The 14,960-nt window shown below is 41.4% G+C and overlaps 1 protein-coding gene across 1 annotated transcript in view; it reads left to right on the forward strand.

Annotated features, from left to right (window-relative positions):
* Nucleotides 1–14,960, forward strand: part of ANOS1 (anosmin 1) — a 140,183-nt gene that overhangs the window by 22,979 nt on the left and 102,244 nt on the right. The window contains exon 2 of the mRNA XM_056329198.1: nt 7,906–7,953. Coding sequence (XP_056185173.1) covers nt 7,906–7,953 — 48 coding nt within the window. The remainder of the gene's footprint in view (nt 1–7,905; nt 7,954–14,960) is intronic.

A 14,960-nucleotide genomic window follows, 5' to 3' on the forward strand; every position in this document is an offset into this window, starting at 1 on the left:
TGAGAGAGAGCGGTTTCACTCAAATGTGAATTGAAGATTGGGCAGGGGAGAAACAACTTCCAAACCTGGTAATAGGTATACAGCTACTCTCATAGCACATTAAGCGGCTAGTTCATTTTGCACAGCTGATCTCTGCCATTTCAAAAGATGGGCTCTATCTCCAAACTTAACTATATGGACAGAGATGCAAATGGAGGAGATTATTTTTTTGCTTGTTTTGTTTTATTGTTTGTTTGTTTTTGCTATTACTCCAGTGAAAAGCCAGTTTTTACCTGCTTGTGAAGGTTATTAATTTTTTTTCCCTGGGGCACACTGTAGGTGAAGATTGATTCTTCATTGCCTCTCTGCATGCATTTTTTCCTTACAGGAGATGCTGCACAACTTTTCTTATTGCAAGGTGTAATGGGGCACAGAACACAGATGTTTCTGTCTTAACTCTTTAGACCCAAGGATATTTGTGTGTTTTACCAGAGGAAAGCAAGTGTTCGGATATACTTGCTGAAGGGAAGTCTAGTAAGACTGATCAGAGATGCCAGTTTATCACTTTCATTGAAAATACTTGTGGCTTGTATTTTCATGAAAAATTTGAATGTTAAATCTTGTAATGCTTGTCTGATGATTTTGTTTTTTTTTTTACAGCCCCCCTCCCATCTTTGCTTTTGTAAACTCTTGCCTTGTACACGTCAAACAGTCCTGGTCTTTGAAAGTCTGATTCTGTTAGTCTGCTGGAAAGGAAACTGTAGGCAGAAAGTGTGTGAAGCTCAGGTGGTGGCCTGAGTTCCTGTTGTCTCCATCTATGATGTGTTGCTGGAGACCGTTTTAGTTTCATATGCCTGACATCTTTCATGTGATGTGTCAGTGCTGAGAAGATAGACTATTTGGAGTTTGCCCCATTGAGGACAGTTTCTTCTCCTCTTCAATATACAGATTAAGATACTTTAAGGTTGCCCTGAAGGTGCAGTGGTGGAAGGCTTATAGATGGATGGAAACAGTGGTATTTAACTCTTCCTCAAGGGTATTTCTGCACAGCACGTTAAGCCACCAATACAGACTAAGTCAGAATTGTCATTGACGTAGATCAGGTTAGGACTGGGTTTGAAGAAAAACAGATGTGAAGGAATTGGAAGACGTAATCTGGGAGCATGTAAAAAGCAACAGATTAAACACAGATTTCTGATAGTTTGGAATTACGGTTTCAGCCAGGTATACTAGATTAAAAGCAGAAAAAAATCACAGCTCTACATTTGTGTAACTTAGATTAACCATTTGCTAAAATGCAGAGTGGTGGAGAGCATTTGATTTAGCATTCCTGCTTCCTCTGATACCCTGTTGTTCGGAGGAAGCCTGTAGATCTTGTTCTTTCATCTTTTAACAACAAAAGATTATTCACATCATGTTAGTTTGTACAAATCTGAAGTTGCTGAACAGTACTTTTTATGTTTTGCTGAACATACTTTTTAATTCAAGTGGTAATGGTTTTCAGTAGAAAAATGAAAACAGTTGTAGATACTGAACTTACAAAGTAGGGGAGCCACACATCTGGACATTTATGGCATTAATGTCTCAACTAACAGGTATAATTCAAAAGCAGGAGTGCTTTCTCTAGTTCAGTGGAAAGCAGCAGCATAAGTGAAACAAAGTGGCAAGCTGCTGCTAATCTGTTATTGCAATCAGCTACCTCTGTCACATTTTATATGAAGAAGAAAGAGGGGATAAATTGAAAATAACACATAAAATATTGTTTTAACATTACTGCTGGCTAGGTCTGTAAATGGAACTAATAAATCCTCATACAGCATTGAGGGTAATACTAAAGTATTGCCAATAGCACATGTTATTTACAGCTGTTCCGAAGTTTTATTTTTCCTATTTACATCTTTCTCTTTTTGAAGGGGTTAGACCTGACATGGTGCTCATAGTAAGCTATTCTTATGCTAGAAAATCCGAGTTTTAGATAAATTCTACAGTAATGGCAGATAAAAATCGTAATATAAAATGAAATAACGATTAATTGTAATATGCTGGGAAGATAAGACAAGTTTTCATAAAATATTGAAATTAGTGTGAACTAAAATTTTTTAAAAATTGCTCCTAAGTAAGCTTGCAAGTGGAAAGGAATGGATATATTTTTAGATTTAACATCCCCAGAGCTCCTTAGGCAATATAGGAATAGAAAGTTTTAGCATTACATCTCATATGAAAAGAAATTGTATATATTAAAGTTTCTGAAGTTCAAATTAAAAGATGAGGTAAAGGCATAGGTATAATTTGCATTAGTTTGTTTCTTAAAGTACAAAACATTCAAATTCAATGCTTTAGTTTCAGTTCCTGAACTTCCAAATACGTCTGGTCCAAGTCTGTGTAACTCACCTTTTCATTGTATCAGATTCAGAATGCTTAATGCTCAAAATGAAGGCAGCAGGGATTTATCTTGTGTGGCTAAAACACCCAAGTTCGTAGACTAATTACCTTTTCCTCCGCGGTTTTGTCTTTCCTGCTAAAAGAAGCTTAAGAAAAACTTGGAAGGTGATTCTAAATTGTCCTTGGAAGTGACTTGCCATTGGCATTTTTACAGAACCATTTTAGTGAGCTGTGCTCGTCTCTTAAGTACCAAAAAGGACATGTCCTCAGATAACTAATCTAACCAAAAATTTGTTTCTCCTAATCTTGGAGTAGATCTGTGGTGGTAGTGTTTCGTTTTTTTTTTTTTTTTTTTTTTTTTTTTTTCATTCAGCTCATCCATCAGTGCATAGAAGAGTGCACTTAGTTATTGATATTGCTAGAATAATTTTTGTTTATGTTAAAAGCAGATTTATGTTCCTTACGGTATGAATGCTGTAGTTTCCACAGACTATTTGATGGGAACAAGAGTCAAAATCCGTACTGATTGTGTCTTTTTACTTGCTGGGCTTTCTGATCCTTTTGGTGTACAGCATCTTAAAGAAAAGGGATTCTGGTTCCTTTGGCTATATTTTTGTGTTAGGACCAAGTCCTGTGACATCTGGAAAGATTTTTGGAGCAATATTCGGAGAGCATACTTTGGCTACTTCAAAGACTTGCTTGAAAGAGTCCCGTGGGCTAAGGCCTTGGAGGGAAGGAGGGCCCAAGAAAGCTGGTTAATATTTAGGGATCACCACCTCCAAGCTCAAGAGGAGTCCATGCCAAGGAATAGGAAGTCAGGCAAAAATGCCGGGAGGCCTGCATGGATGAACAAATTGCTTCTAGCAATAGTCAGACCCAGAAAGAAAGCATACGCTGGGTGGAAGCAGGGACCAGTAAACTGGGAGGAGCACAGAAACGCTGTCTGAGCATCCAGGGATGAAGCTAGGACAGCTGAAGTCCAAATGGAATTGAATCTGGCCAGGGACATGAGGGACAAAAAGAGGGGCTTCTATAAGTACAAGGGAGGCAAAAAGAAGACAAGGGAAAATGTGGGCCCGTTGCTTACCGAGACAGGGCACCTGTTTACATCAGACATGGAGAAGGCTGAGGTACTGAATGCCGCCTTTGCTCAGCCGTTATTAGCGTGACTAGCTGTCAGGAATGCCGGGTCGCAGAGAGCAGCGGGAAGGGTTGGAGGAGGGCAGATGTCCCCTTGTTGGAAGAGGATGAGGTCAGGGAATACGTAAGCAAACTAGACATGAGTAAGTCCATGGGCGCTGATGAGATGCACCCCCAAGTGCTGAGGGAGCTGGTCGGTGTCATTGGGACGCTGCTCTGATCTTTGATCGACAATGGCTATTGGGAGACGTGCCCAAAGACTAGAGGGAGCCAAATGTCACTGGAATCTTCAGGAAGGGAAAGAAGGAGGACCCAGGGAACTACAGACCGGTCAGCCTTGCCTCCATCCCTGGGAAGGTGATGGAGCAGCTGATCCAGAAATCAATTTTGAGGTGCATTAAGGACTAGAAAATCATCAGGAGTAGTCAGCATGGCTACACGAAGGGGAAGTCTTGCTTGACCAACTTAGTAACCTTGTGTGATGAAGTGACTGGCCTTGTAGAGGAGGCGAGAGCTGTGGATGTTGTCTGTCCGGACTCCAGTGAGCCTTTGCACGCTGGCTCCTGTAAGATCCTTACGGACAATCTGTTGATGAACGGGGCAGGATGAGGAGACAGTGAGGTGGACTGAAAAGTGTCTGAATGGCCAGGCCCTGAGGGTGGTGATTAGCAGTGCAAAGTCAAGTTGGAAGCCAGTGACTAATGGTTTATTCCAGAGGTCAATAGTGTGTCCAGTCCTGTTTAACATCTTCCTTAATGGCCTGGTTGATGAGGCAGGGTGTACCCTCATCAAGTTTGCTGCTGACACAAAACAGGGAGGAGAGGCTGATATGCCAGCGGGTCTTGCTGCCGTCCAGAGGGATCTTGACAGGCTGGAGAAATGGGCTGCCAGGAACCTCACGAAGTTCAGCAAGGGGAAGTGCAAAGTCTGCACCTGGGTAGGAACAACCTCATGCAGAAGTATACGCTGGGGGCACCCATCTGGAAAGCAGCTTGTCAGAAAAGGTCCTGGGTGTCTTGGTGGACTTGGAGTTAAACATGAGCCAGCAAGGTGCCCCTGCAGCAAAGAAGGTTGGTTAATGGTGCCTGGGTCTGCATTAGTCAAAGTGTTGCCAGCAGGTTGAGGGAGGTCATCTTTCCCCTGTCCTCAGCATTGGTGGGACCCCAGCTGGATACTGTGTCCAGTTCTGTGGCTCCTCAGTACACAAGAGACAGGAACACATTGGAGAGAGTCCAGTGAAGGGCCAATAAAGTGTTGAAGGTACTGGAGCATGTCTCCTGTGAGGAAGGGCTGAGAGAGCTGAGCCTGTTCAGCCTTCAGAAGAGAAGGCTGAGGGGTGGTCTCATTAATGTACATAAATACGCAAAGGGAGGTTGCAGAGGAGCCAGGCTCTTCTCAGTGGTGCCCAGTGACAGGACCAGAGGCAGTGGGCACAAACTGGAACTCAGTAGATTTCCTTTTGAGCAAAAAAAAAAAAAACTTTTTTTTTTTTTTTCCCTTTGAGGGTGAGTGATCACTGACCAGTGATCACTGGTTGCCCAGTGAGGTTTTGGAGTCTCCATCATTGGAGATAATCAGAGGCTGTCTGGATCTGGTCCTGAGCAACTGGCTGTGGGTGTCCCTGCTTGCATAGGGGATTTGGAGCAGATATCTCCAGAGGTCCCTTCCAGTCTCAGTCGTTCTGTGTGTGACTTGAACAATCTTTGGAGTCATAGAATCACAGAATCTCTGAATGGTTGAGTTGAAAGGGACCTTTACCAGTTATCTAGTCTACTCCCCCTGCCCTGTAAAGGGACATCTTTCATGAGATCAGGTTGCTTAAAGCCCTTGACCAACCTGAGTATGAATGCTTCCAATTATGGGGCATCCAGCACTTTTCTGGGTAACACGTTCCAGTATCTCACCACCCTTATTGTAAACTCTTATGTCAAATCTGTGTCTAGCCTCTCAGTTTAAAACTGTTGCCCCTTGTTCTGTCAGTAGAGGCCTTGTTAAAAAGTCTCTCTCCATATTTCTTTTAAGCCCCCTTTTTTAGATTGAAAGATTGTGACAAGGCTACCGCAGAGCCTTCTCTTCTCCCAGCTGAATAGCCCCAACTCTCCACTTCTCTTCATATGAGAGGTATTTTAGCCCCCTGATAATTTTTGTGGCCCTCTCTTGGACCCACTCCCAACAGGTCCAGGTCTTTCTTGTGCTGAGGACCCCAGAGCTGGATGCCGTACTCTAGGTGGGGTATCACTAGAACAGAGTAGAGGGAGATGATCCCGTCCCTTGTCCTACTGGCCGTGTCCTGGGAGCTTGTGTGAAGATGTGACTACATACTTGTATGTAGTTTTCATACAAATGTGATCTCCTCAAACATTCCCTAAGAGATATCCAGCTTCAAGGCATGGGCTTTGTAGTTGTTGTAGCAAGTCACTGTATTCAAGCTTCTAAGCTTTGCTGGGATCAGAACAGAGTATGGCTGCTTTGATAAGCTGGTCTAAGTTGGCTTGGTTGCAATGCATGCTGATGTATATATTTCTGCTTCAGAACTGTAGTTCTTGTACATCCAGAGAATAATTTTGGCTTTATCTGTGTGATTTTTCTATATATAAAAAGTTATGTATTGTCATGGTTTAACCTTAGCTGGCAAGTAAGCACCACAGAGCCAGTTGTTCACTCGCCCTGCATCAGGATGGGGAAAGAATTGGAAGAGTAAAAGTATGGGTCAAGATAAAGATGATTTAACAGCTAAAGCAAAAGCTGGCATGCAAGCAAAGCAAAGCAAGGAATTCATTCACCACTTCCCATGGGCAGGCAGGTGTTCAGCCATGCCCAGGAAAGCCTGTTGTGATGGTTACTCGGGAAGACAAATGCTGTAACTCTGAACGTCCACACTTCCTTCTTCTTCCCCCAGCTTTACATGCTGAGCATAATGTCATAGGGTATGGAATATCCCTTTGGTCATTTGGGGTCAGCTGTCCCTGCTGTGCCCCCTCCCAACTTCTTGTGCACCCCCAGCCTGCTCGCTGGTGGGGTGAGGAGCAGAAAAGGCCTTGGCTCTGTAAGCCCAGCTCAGCAATAACAAGACAACTCTATTATGAACACTGTTTCCAGCACAAATCCAAACCATAGCCCCACAGTAACTACTATGAAGAAAATTAGCTCTATCCCAGCCCAAACCAGCACATGTATATATATTATTCCATTATTTGCATCTCCCCTTATTTAAAAAAAAAAAAAAAAAAAGTGAAAAAAGTACAGTACTGCTAGTTCTTTGCATTCTGGTGCTCTTCCTTGGAGACTGGTTGCCAAATCTATAGTCAATGCCAAAGGGGAAGGTATAGTACAATCGCATTTATTCATTCCTGTGGCAATATATTGCCTAGTTCTTCTGAAAGGATGTCCTTTTACTCCCTTATAGACTCACCATTATAGTTGGATTCTGAACAACAAATTTACCAGAATCTTCATCTGTTCTGTTTCCAGAGTATGAGCTTATAGGTTATGGAAGAAATACATACATGTGCTTAAGTACATGAACGTGCACTCTTGCAGAGTTTCTGTCACATTTCTTGTGTTCAGTCTACAGTCACTCAGGTCTTCCTGATGCTGTTTTTATCTTCCATTACAGAGAAAGTGAATCAGTATTTTGTTTCATCTCAGTCCTGCAAGTCATGCACTTCTTTTCCTGGGCTGTTTTTTTTTTTCCAAAATTGACCTTTCAGAAGCGTCTCTAGTAGAATAGGAGATTGACGTTTGCCCCTGTGCTGGTTTCATATTTATCTATCTGGTCTCATCATGTTCTCTTTTCCTTTAGTTTAAATTATTATTTTGCATGGGATACTGTATTGGCTGTTTCACTGCAGTCAAGATAAATGAGAGCTATAGTGTTTCCTGATCTGGGAAATGCACTTTATTATTAAATTGTAAAATAAAACTGACATGGTTGACTTTTGGTAAACTCATGTTGCATTTAATTAAATTTTCCATTTATTTCAGAGACGTTCATTATCTTTCCTTGACAATTTATTTTAAGTATTGTGCAGTATTTAAATGTGACTAATGGGCTTTCCATTCATGAATCACTACCAATCCCTATGAACTTCTTAAATACAAGCATTACCTTTTGTTTGCTTCCTAGCCCATCTAGATAGTAAGGGTTTACAAAGATGGGCTAAAAGGTGACTTCAGTCAGTTTTCTACCAGCCTTGCCTGAAGAAATGCTTTTCTAACTTTTCTCTGGTCACTTTACACTTGTCTGAGCTTTTTACACAAGGGTGTTGGAATAAGGATTGGTATTAGTGTTGTGACACAACATCATTCTCTAAGCAGAACTGAGTGGTCTGTTCTGTTTAAACCTCTTAGAGTGATCATGTCTAGTCTTGAAGAAATACTTATTTTCATGTATTTGTCTTTCAGAACAATGGATCACTTGCTTGGTGCCAGAATCATAAACAGTGTTCAAAGGTACGTCCTTTTTTCCCCCTTCTCATTTAAGTTACCTAATTGCTTTCAGACTCTTGTCTGTAGATTAAGTGCTTTTCATCTCAGCCTGTTTTCGGAAGCATCTGTTTCTATTTTATTTAGAAACCTCAATCTGTAAGAAAATATCCAAAATTCAACCAGAGTGATTTACTCTTTCAGGACAAAGGCATCATGTTTGAGGATACATATCAAGCTTAGTTAAACCAATATAATTTTGTGGTTATTAACAAACTTTTCACTGGCTAAAATCTGGTGTATCATTTCGTTCTTTCAGTATTTTTGGTCATAAGAGAGTAAAACTGTCAATCACTTCAAAATCTTCCTCCAATAGCACTGAGGTATGTCAACATTCAACATTTCAATCAGTTTGGTTATTTAATTTTTAGCCTGACAGTGAATTTCTGTGAAAAAATACTTGATACAAATCCTAGTGGCTTTACTGATGCCCTGTCCTATCCTAGCAGTTTAATCCTGAAAAACTAGAGGGTAGGTGGGCTAATTGTCAACTGATTCTCCTGTGCAAGAGTCTTTCTATGGTGCCTGGGTAGAATCAACAATGATTTGGCAGCTTTGGTGGGTCAAAGTAGAATTACTGATGCTGACTGTTTGTAAACATCATGAAAGATGTATCCACTGGAAATTTACCTGAAAATGCTGAAGGTAGTAGTTTTGTCTAATCTTCCTGGAAATGTATTTCTACAATAAATTTAGCTTTTTAACTTTGATACTTATGTTTTATTCTGTGAAGGTTGTACTGTAAATGGGATTAAATCCAAGTAGCATTGCTCTGTATTGTTTTAATAATGTAATCTATGTAAATGCTGGTGCTAACCCTTGATTTTAACACATGACAATTTCTTACCTACATTTAAAAAGTGAGATATTACTGATGTCCTGATTTAGCTTCTGTTGAAATTAATGGGATTGGAAATGGACCAATTTGTTCTTGACTGTTCCATTGTAGGAAAATAAAACAAAGTTGATCGCTTTTGTCAGTAGTAAAAACAAGGTTTAACAACATGAGTATAAGAAGAGAGTGGAACATTTCCTGTTAGGTGTGCCACACTGGGAAGGGTTGCACTTCTGCAATGAAATCTCGTAATTCTTAAAAAAACCCAAACAGGTGCAGAGAATGTGTGTCATCATAACGGAATTGTCTTTTAAGGAAGGCGTGGCAGTCTTGTACCGCAGTGATCCTCATGTAATTTTCTTTTTCATTCACTTATGAAAGCTGCCATGGTATGTAATCTGAAGGGTTTTCCAGTGGTTTGTATCTGCCTAACAAAGAAGGAATCATACAAGAAAGGTTGTCCAGCTTTTAAAGCAGAGCATGCCCAAGTTCACAGAATCCACATAAGATGTATATAAGGTATTGTGAATTTAAGGTTCACCTCAAGATTTTATGTCTCTTTAAATCAGTGTAGGAATGCTACAAATTAATATTATATTGGAATACAAAATGCAACAACTGTTTAAGTTTTACATAACATATACTTTACAGTCATACTATCTTATATTTTCATTCTTTCTTAGGAAGGTAATACATTTTCCTTATGAAAGTAGCTGTGTTATGTTTAGAAAAAGAAATAAATATAAACTTCGTCAAATTGTTAGCAGAGCTGAACATTAGCAGAATGTTTTTGTTTCAGGCAAACTTTGGTGTTCTGTGTTTTCCAATGCAAAGTCAAACAATTGTGTTACCTAACTGCAACTTCCAAAGCAGTGCAGGGGATTGAGCTAACCTTTTAAAAATGCAGATCCCTTTCATTGCTTCTGAGCACCTCAGTGGAGGAGGTTTATATGAGTGTGACTCTGCTAAATATCTCAGATGAAATTTTTTCTGAAGGGTTCTCTCACCTTTATTTTGTGGTTGTAGTGTTTAGTGACACAGCTCTTTGAGGTGATTTGTGGTAAAGTTCAGATGACAGCAAACATCCAGCTACTTTGTTAGCGGAGGGGACTTGGAAGCACAGAAGCATCTCTTGTTTGCAGAAGTATTTGCATCTGATACACAGTGGAGAAATTTTATTTGCAAGTTGGAACAATATATGAGTTCAGGAGAAAAGCAGAAAACATCCACCAATTTTCACAACTGTATTTTTTTCTTATGCATATTAACCCACTGACTATATGCATATAGTGACTCACACAGGTGAAGGGTCTGTTTCACTCTTGTTTATTTTGACCAATAACTTCTCCTTTATGTAATCCACTTAGAATCATAGAATAGGTTGGGTTGTAAGGGACCTTTGAAGGTCATCTAGTCCAGCCCCCTTGCAATAAGCAGGGACATATTCAGCCAGATCAGGTTGCTCAGAGCCCTGTTGAACCCAGCCTGAAACATTTCCAGGGATGGGGCATCTTGCCACCTCTCTGGGTAACCTGTTCCAGTGTTTCATTGCCCTCATCATAAAGAATGTCTTCGTTATATGTGGTCTTAATCTACCGTCTTTTAGTTTAAAACCATTACCCCTTGGCCTGTTGCAACAGGCCCTGCTAAAAAGATTCTCCCCATCTTTCTTATAAGTCCCCTTTAAGTACTGAAAGGCTGCCATAAGGTATCCCTGGAGCCTTCTCTTCTCCAGGCTGAAAAATGCCAATTCTTATCCTTTCCTCATAGGAGAGGTGTTCCATTCCAATGATCATTTTTGTGGCCTCCTCTTGACTTGCTACAACAGGTCTATGTCTTTCTTGTGCCGAGTGCTCCAGAGTGTGGTCTCACCAGAGCAGAGTAGAGGGGCAGAATTGTTTCCCTTGGCCTGCTGGCCATAGTGCTTTGGGTACTTTCTGGGCTGCAGACGCACATTGTCAGCTCATGTCCAGCTCTTAATCCAGCAGTATTGCCAAGTCGTTTTTGGCAGGGCTGCTCAGCAACTTCATCCTCCATCTGTATTGATGCTGGGGGTTACCCTGACCTAGGTGCAGGATCTTGCACACATGGGCCCACTTCTCGTGCTTGCCTAAGTCCCTCTGGATGGCGTCCCTTCTCTCAGCTGTGTCAGCTGCACTACTCAGCTTCGTATTACCTTCAAAGGGCCTTTTGAGGGTGCACTTGATCCCACTGTCTGTGCCATCGATAAAGATATTAAACAGTACTGGTTCCAGTATGAACCTCTGAGGAACACCACTTGTCACTGATCTCCATCTGGACATTGAACCATTGGCCACTATGCTCTGGATGCAAACATCCAACCAATTCCACATCCACTGAACAGTCCATCCAGCAAGTCCATATCTCTCTAATTTAGAGAGGAGGATATTGTGGGGGACTGTATCAAAGGCTTTACAGAAGTCCAGATAGACCATATCCTTAGCTCTTCCCTTGTCCACTGGTGTGATCACTCCATCATAGAAGGCCACTAGGTTGGTCAGGCAAGACTTGCCCTTGCTGAAACCATGCTGGCTGTCTCACATCACATCCTTGTCCTCCATGTGCCTTAGCATAGCTTCTAGGAGGATCTGTTCTGTGATCTTCCCAGAGACAGAGGTGAGGCTGACAGGTTGGTAGTTCCCAGAGTCTTCCTTTCTACCCTTTTAAAAAAATGGGTGCAATGTTTCCCTTTTTCCAGTCACCAGGGTCCTCACCTGACTGCCATGACTTTTCAGATATCATGGAGAGTTCCTTGGAAACTACATCTGCCAATTCCCTCGTGATTCTGGGATGTATCTTGTTAGGTCCCATAGGCTTATGCTTGTTCAGCTTCCTCAGGTGGTCACATACCTGATGTTCTCTTACAGTGGGATGGATGTTGCTCCCCCAGTCCCTGCCCTGAGGTCCATCCACTTGAGATGTGCGGGAAGAGAGGCTGTCAGTGAAGACTGAGGCAAAAAAAGGTTGAGTACCTCAGCCTTATCCTCGTCTGTTGTTACCAGTCTTGTTCATCAGGAGGGTTATGCTTTCTTTGACCTTCCTTTTCTGGCTGACATACCTATAGACATGCTTCTTATTATTCTTTGTGTCCCTTGCCAAGTTCAGCTCCAGCTGTGCCTTAGCCTTCCTGACATCATCCCTACTTAACTGGGCAGCATCCCCATACTTTTCCCAGGATACCTGTCCCTGTTTCCACTGCCGGTGTATTTCCTTCTTGCTCTTTAGTTTTACCAGCAGGTCTCTGCTCAGCCATGCCTGTCTCTTGCCTTCCTTTCTTGATTTTACACCTGGGGGTCGAGAGCTCTTGCACTCTATGGAAAATGTCCTTGAAGATCTGCCAGCTCTGTTCTGCTCCCTTGTCCCTGAGGGCAGTTTCCCAGGGGAGTCCTGTTGCTTGAACAGCTGAAACTTTGCTTTCCTAAAATTCAGGGTCCTGACTTTACTCTTCACCTGACCCATATCCCTCAGGACTGTGAACTCCACAAGTGCATGATCGCTGCAGCTAGGCTGCCTCCAATCTTGACATCACTGATTAACTCACTTGAACTAAAGCATTACAGTAATCACTGAGTTTGTTGAACAACCTCCCACTAACAGCTGTGTGTGGGTTAAGGTACTACTTGATGTGTGAAGCACTGTCAGAATCTGGCCCAATAAAACAGTCTGCAAGGATGACTTAAGTACTTCCAGGATAACAATGTCACAATGGAGGTTTGATCTCTTTGATCAATGGCAATAAAGTGGTTTATGTTGTATTTTGAATTCCCTCACTGACTTCACCTTTGCTATTGGATTTAGCTTTCAAATCTTTACATAATTTTTGTTTAAATCCTTGTCTCTCCTTAACTTACCCTCTGAAAATCTTTATGTAGTATTTTTCCACTTTCTCTCCAGTATTGTCACTATTCTGTATGCCCATCTACCTGTTTCTTAGAAGTCTACCAAATAATCAGTGAATTGTTTAGGTTGGAAGGAACCTCGTGAGATCTGCTAGTGCAATGCCTCTACTCAAGCAGGGCCAGCTAGAGCAAGTTATCCAAACTCACGTCCATTTGGGTTTTGAGTATCTCCACAAATGAAGACCACAGTCTCTCTGGGCAACCTATTCTAGTGTTTGACCACCCACACAGGAAAAAAAGGTTTTTGTGTTTCCTGGTTTTTAATTAATGCCCATCACCTCTTGCCTGGTCTGTGGGCATGATTAAGAAGAGCCTGGCTCCCTCTGCTTTTCATCAGTTATTTATAAACATGGGTAAGATCCCCCTGAACCTTCTTTTCTCCAGACTGAACAGTCCCAGCTCTCTGAGCTTCTCTGTATATGGCAGATGCTCCAGTCCCTTAATGGTATTCATAGCCCTATGTTTTCTTCTTTTCTACTTATGCTTTCCAAGCCCAAAATGACTCCTGTCTACTGTCATTCACAAAGCTCCTGTCCTGTCCTTGAAATCCCACTGCCTTCTGTCATCTCATTAACAGCAAGTCTTGCTAAACTGTATGTAAATGCATAGTGTTTGCTGTTCCTGCTCCATTTTGCCAGTTTGCTTTTAGCGTGAGCTCCATAGTGCCGAGGTTGTTCTCAAGTATTTGGAAGTGCTGAGCACATGACAGGTGCTTCCCTGTAAAAACAACACTAAGAGCCGAATGCCAGTGAGAGTAACATGAAATGACAAAGTGCCCTACATTGATGCTGGTTTAGTGAAAAATGTATTATAGCCCTAAGGGGGGGCAAAATGACTGGGAAAGGCATTTCAAGAGAGTTTCTGAAGTAGAGATATTTTTTATTTTTTTTTAACTGCTTCTTAACAGAAGTGGGGTTTTTTTGTAAGCAACTGAAAGTCAAAAGACCAGCAGGCATAATGCAGAGCTATATGTGCAGTGGCATTTACAAGGATTGGAGATAAATGGGGATCATCATAACGCACTGTGAATTGCAATACAACTTTCTTGTTCCCACCAGCCAAGGCAGTGGTCCCAGATCGATTGATTCTACAGAAAGGCTGTTTTTTGAGTTTTCAGAACTGAGAGGAAAATGTGAAAATAAAGATAAATAAGTTTATACAAATGCTGCAGCCAAATAAACAGACTGTTTCAAACACGGGGCTCTAATTTCTGTTTAGAATAATATGCACTCCTGAATTCAGTCTGTGAGCAATTGTTTCAGGTTTCCAGCTGAGCTCTTTCCAAAGATAATGCAGGTGGAAAGATGAGTTAATGGTTTAAACAATTAGAGATTTGATGCACTCTTCCATCTGTCAAAGCCCACTGAAATGAAAGCTCACAGTTTTAATTTGTGCCTCCAGCATCTAACTCAGTCTGAAATGGTGTCAGTGATTTGCCCTGCGCACAGTACTGTCATTCTTATGGTAAGCATTCTGTGCACACATGCTGGGAGACTTTTATCAAACATATTAGTGTGCATTTGAGAGATCATTAGCCTGACGTAGCTGGAACATTCCAGGTTTCTTAGCCTGGAAACTCGCATCTCTGCTGGAAAGTATGTTGAACCGCTGTTATTTACACAAGAAAGCTACAGCAGGATGGGGATAGCTTTGTAAAATTCAAGAGGAATGGTGGTTCTTGGTACTGTCAACCTATCGTGATTTAAGTACCACCCATGAGAGGATGAGATAGTGGGTGTAAAAAAAATGCTCTTCCTTGATCTGCTAGAGAGAGTGTTTTTCTTTCATCTAGTAAAAGATAAGGTAAAACCATTTAATAGAATCAGAGTTCATAAGAATTGGTCAGGTTATTGGTGTGCTAAATAGACAAAATAATCGTGAGCATATAAGAAGTAAGAAGGCAGATGCAATACTTACGGAATATTTGATGTTTTTTTATATTCATCTATAAAAAGGTAAAGGGGGCTGAGAGAACCACAGTGGTTAGAAAATTAAAGCTGAACTAGTCAAGAAATAGGTTGACTGAAGTTTCTGGATATTTGTGTTTGGGGAAATAGAAGAAAGAGCTTTGTGATTCAGTGTTTGTTTATACAGAAGCATTAGTGTATAAATGTGCTGTGATGACAGGAATCCCTTTGTTCTCTAAGGGCCTTGAGAACTGACAAATACAGAGTTACAGTCCAAACAGTGTTTACAGTATTTTGTAATCCTCTGATGTA

Source organism: Falco biarmicus, chromosome 2, assembly GCF_023638135.1.
Source record: "Falco biarmicus isolate bFalBia1 chromosome 2, bFalBia1.pri, whole genome shotgun sequence".
Classification (NCBI taxonomy): Eukaryota; Metazoa; Chordata; class Aves; order Falconiformes; family Falconidae; genus Falco; species Falco biarmicus.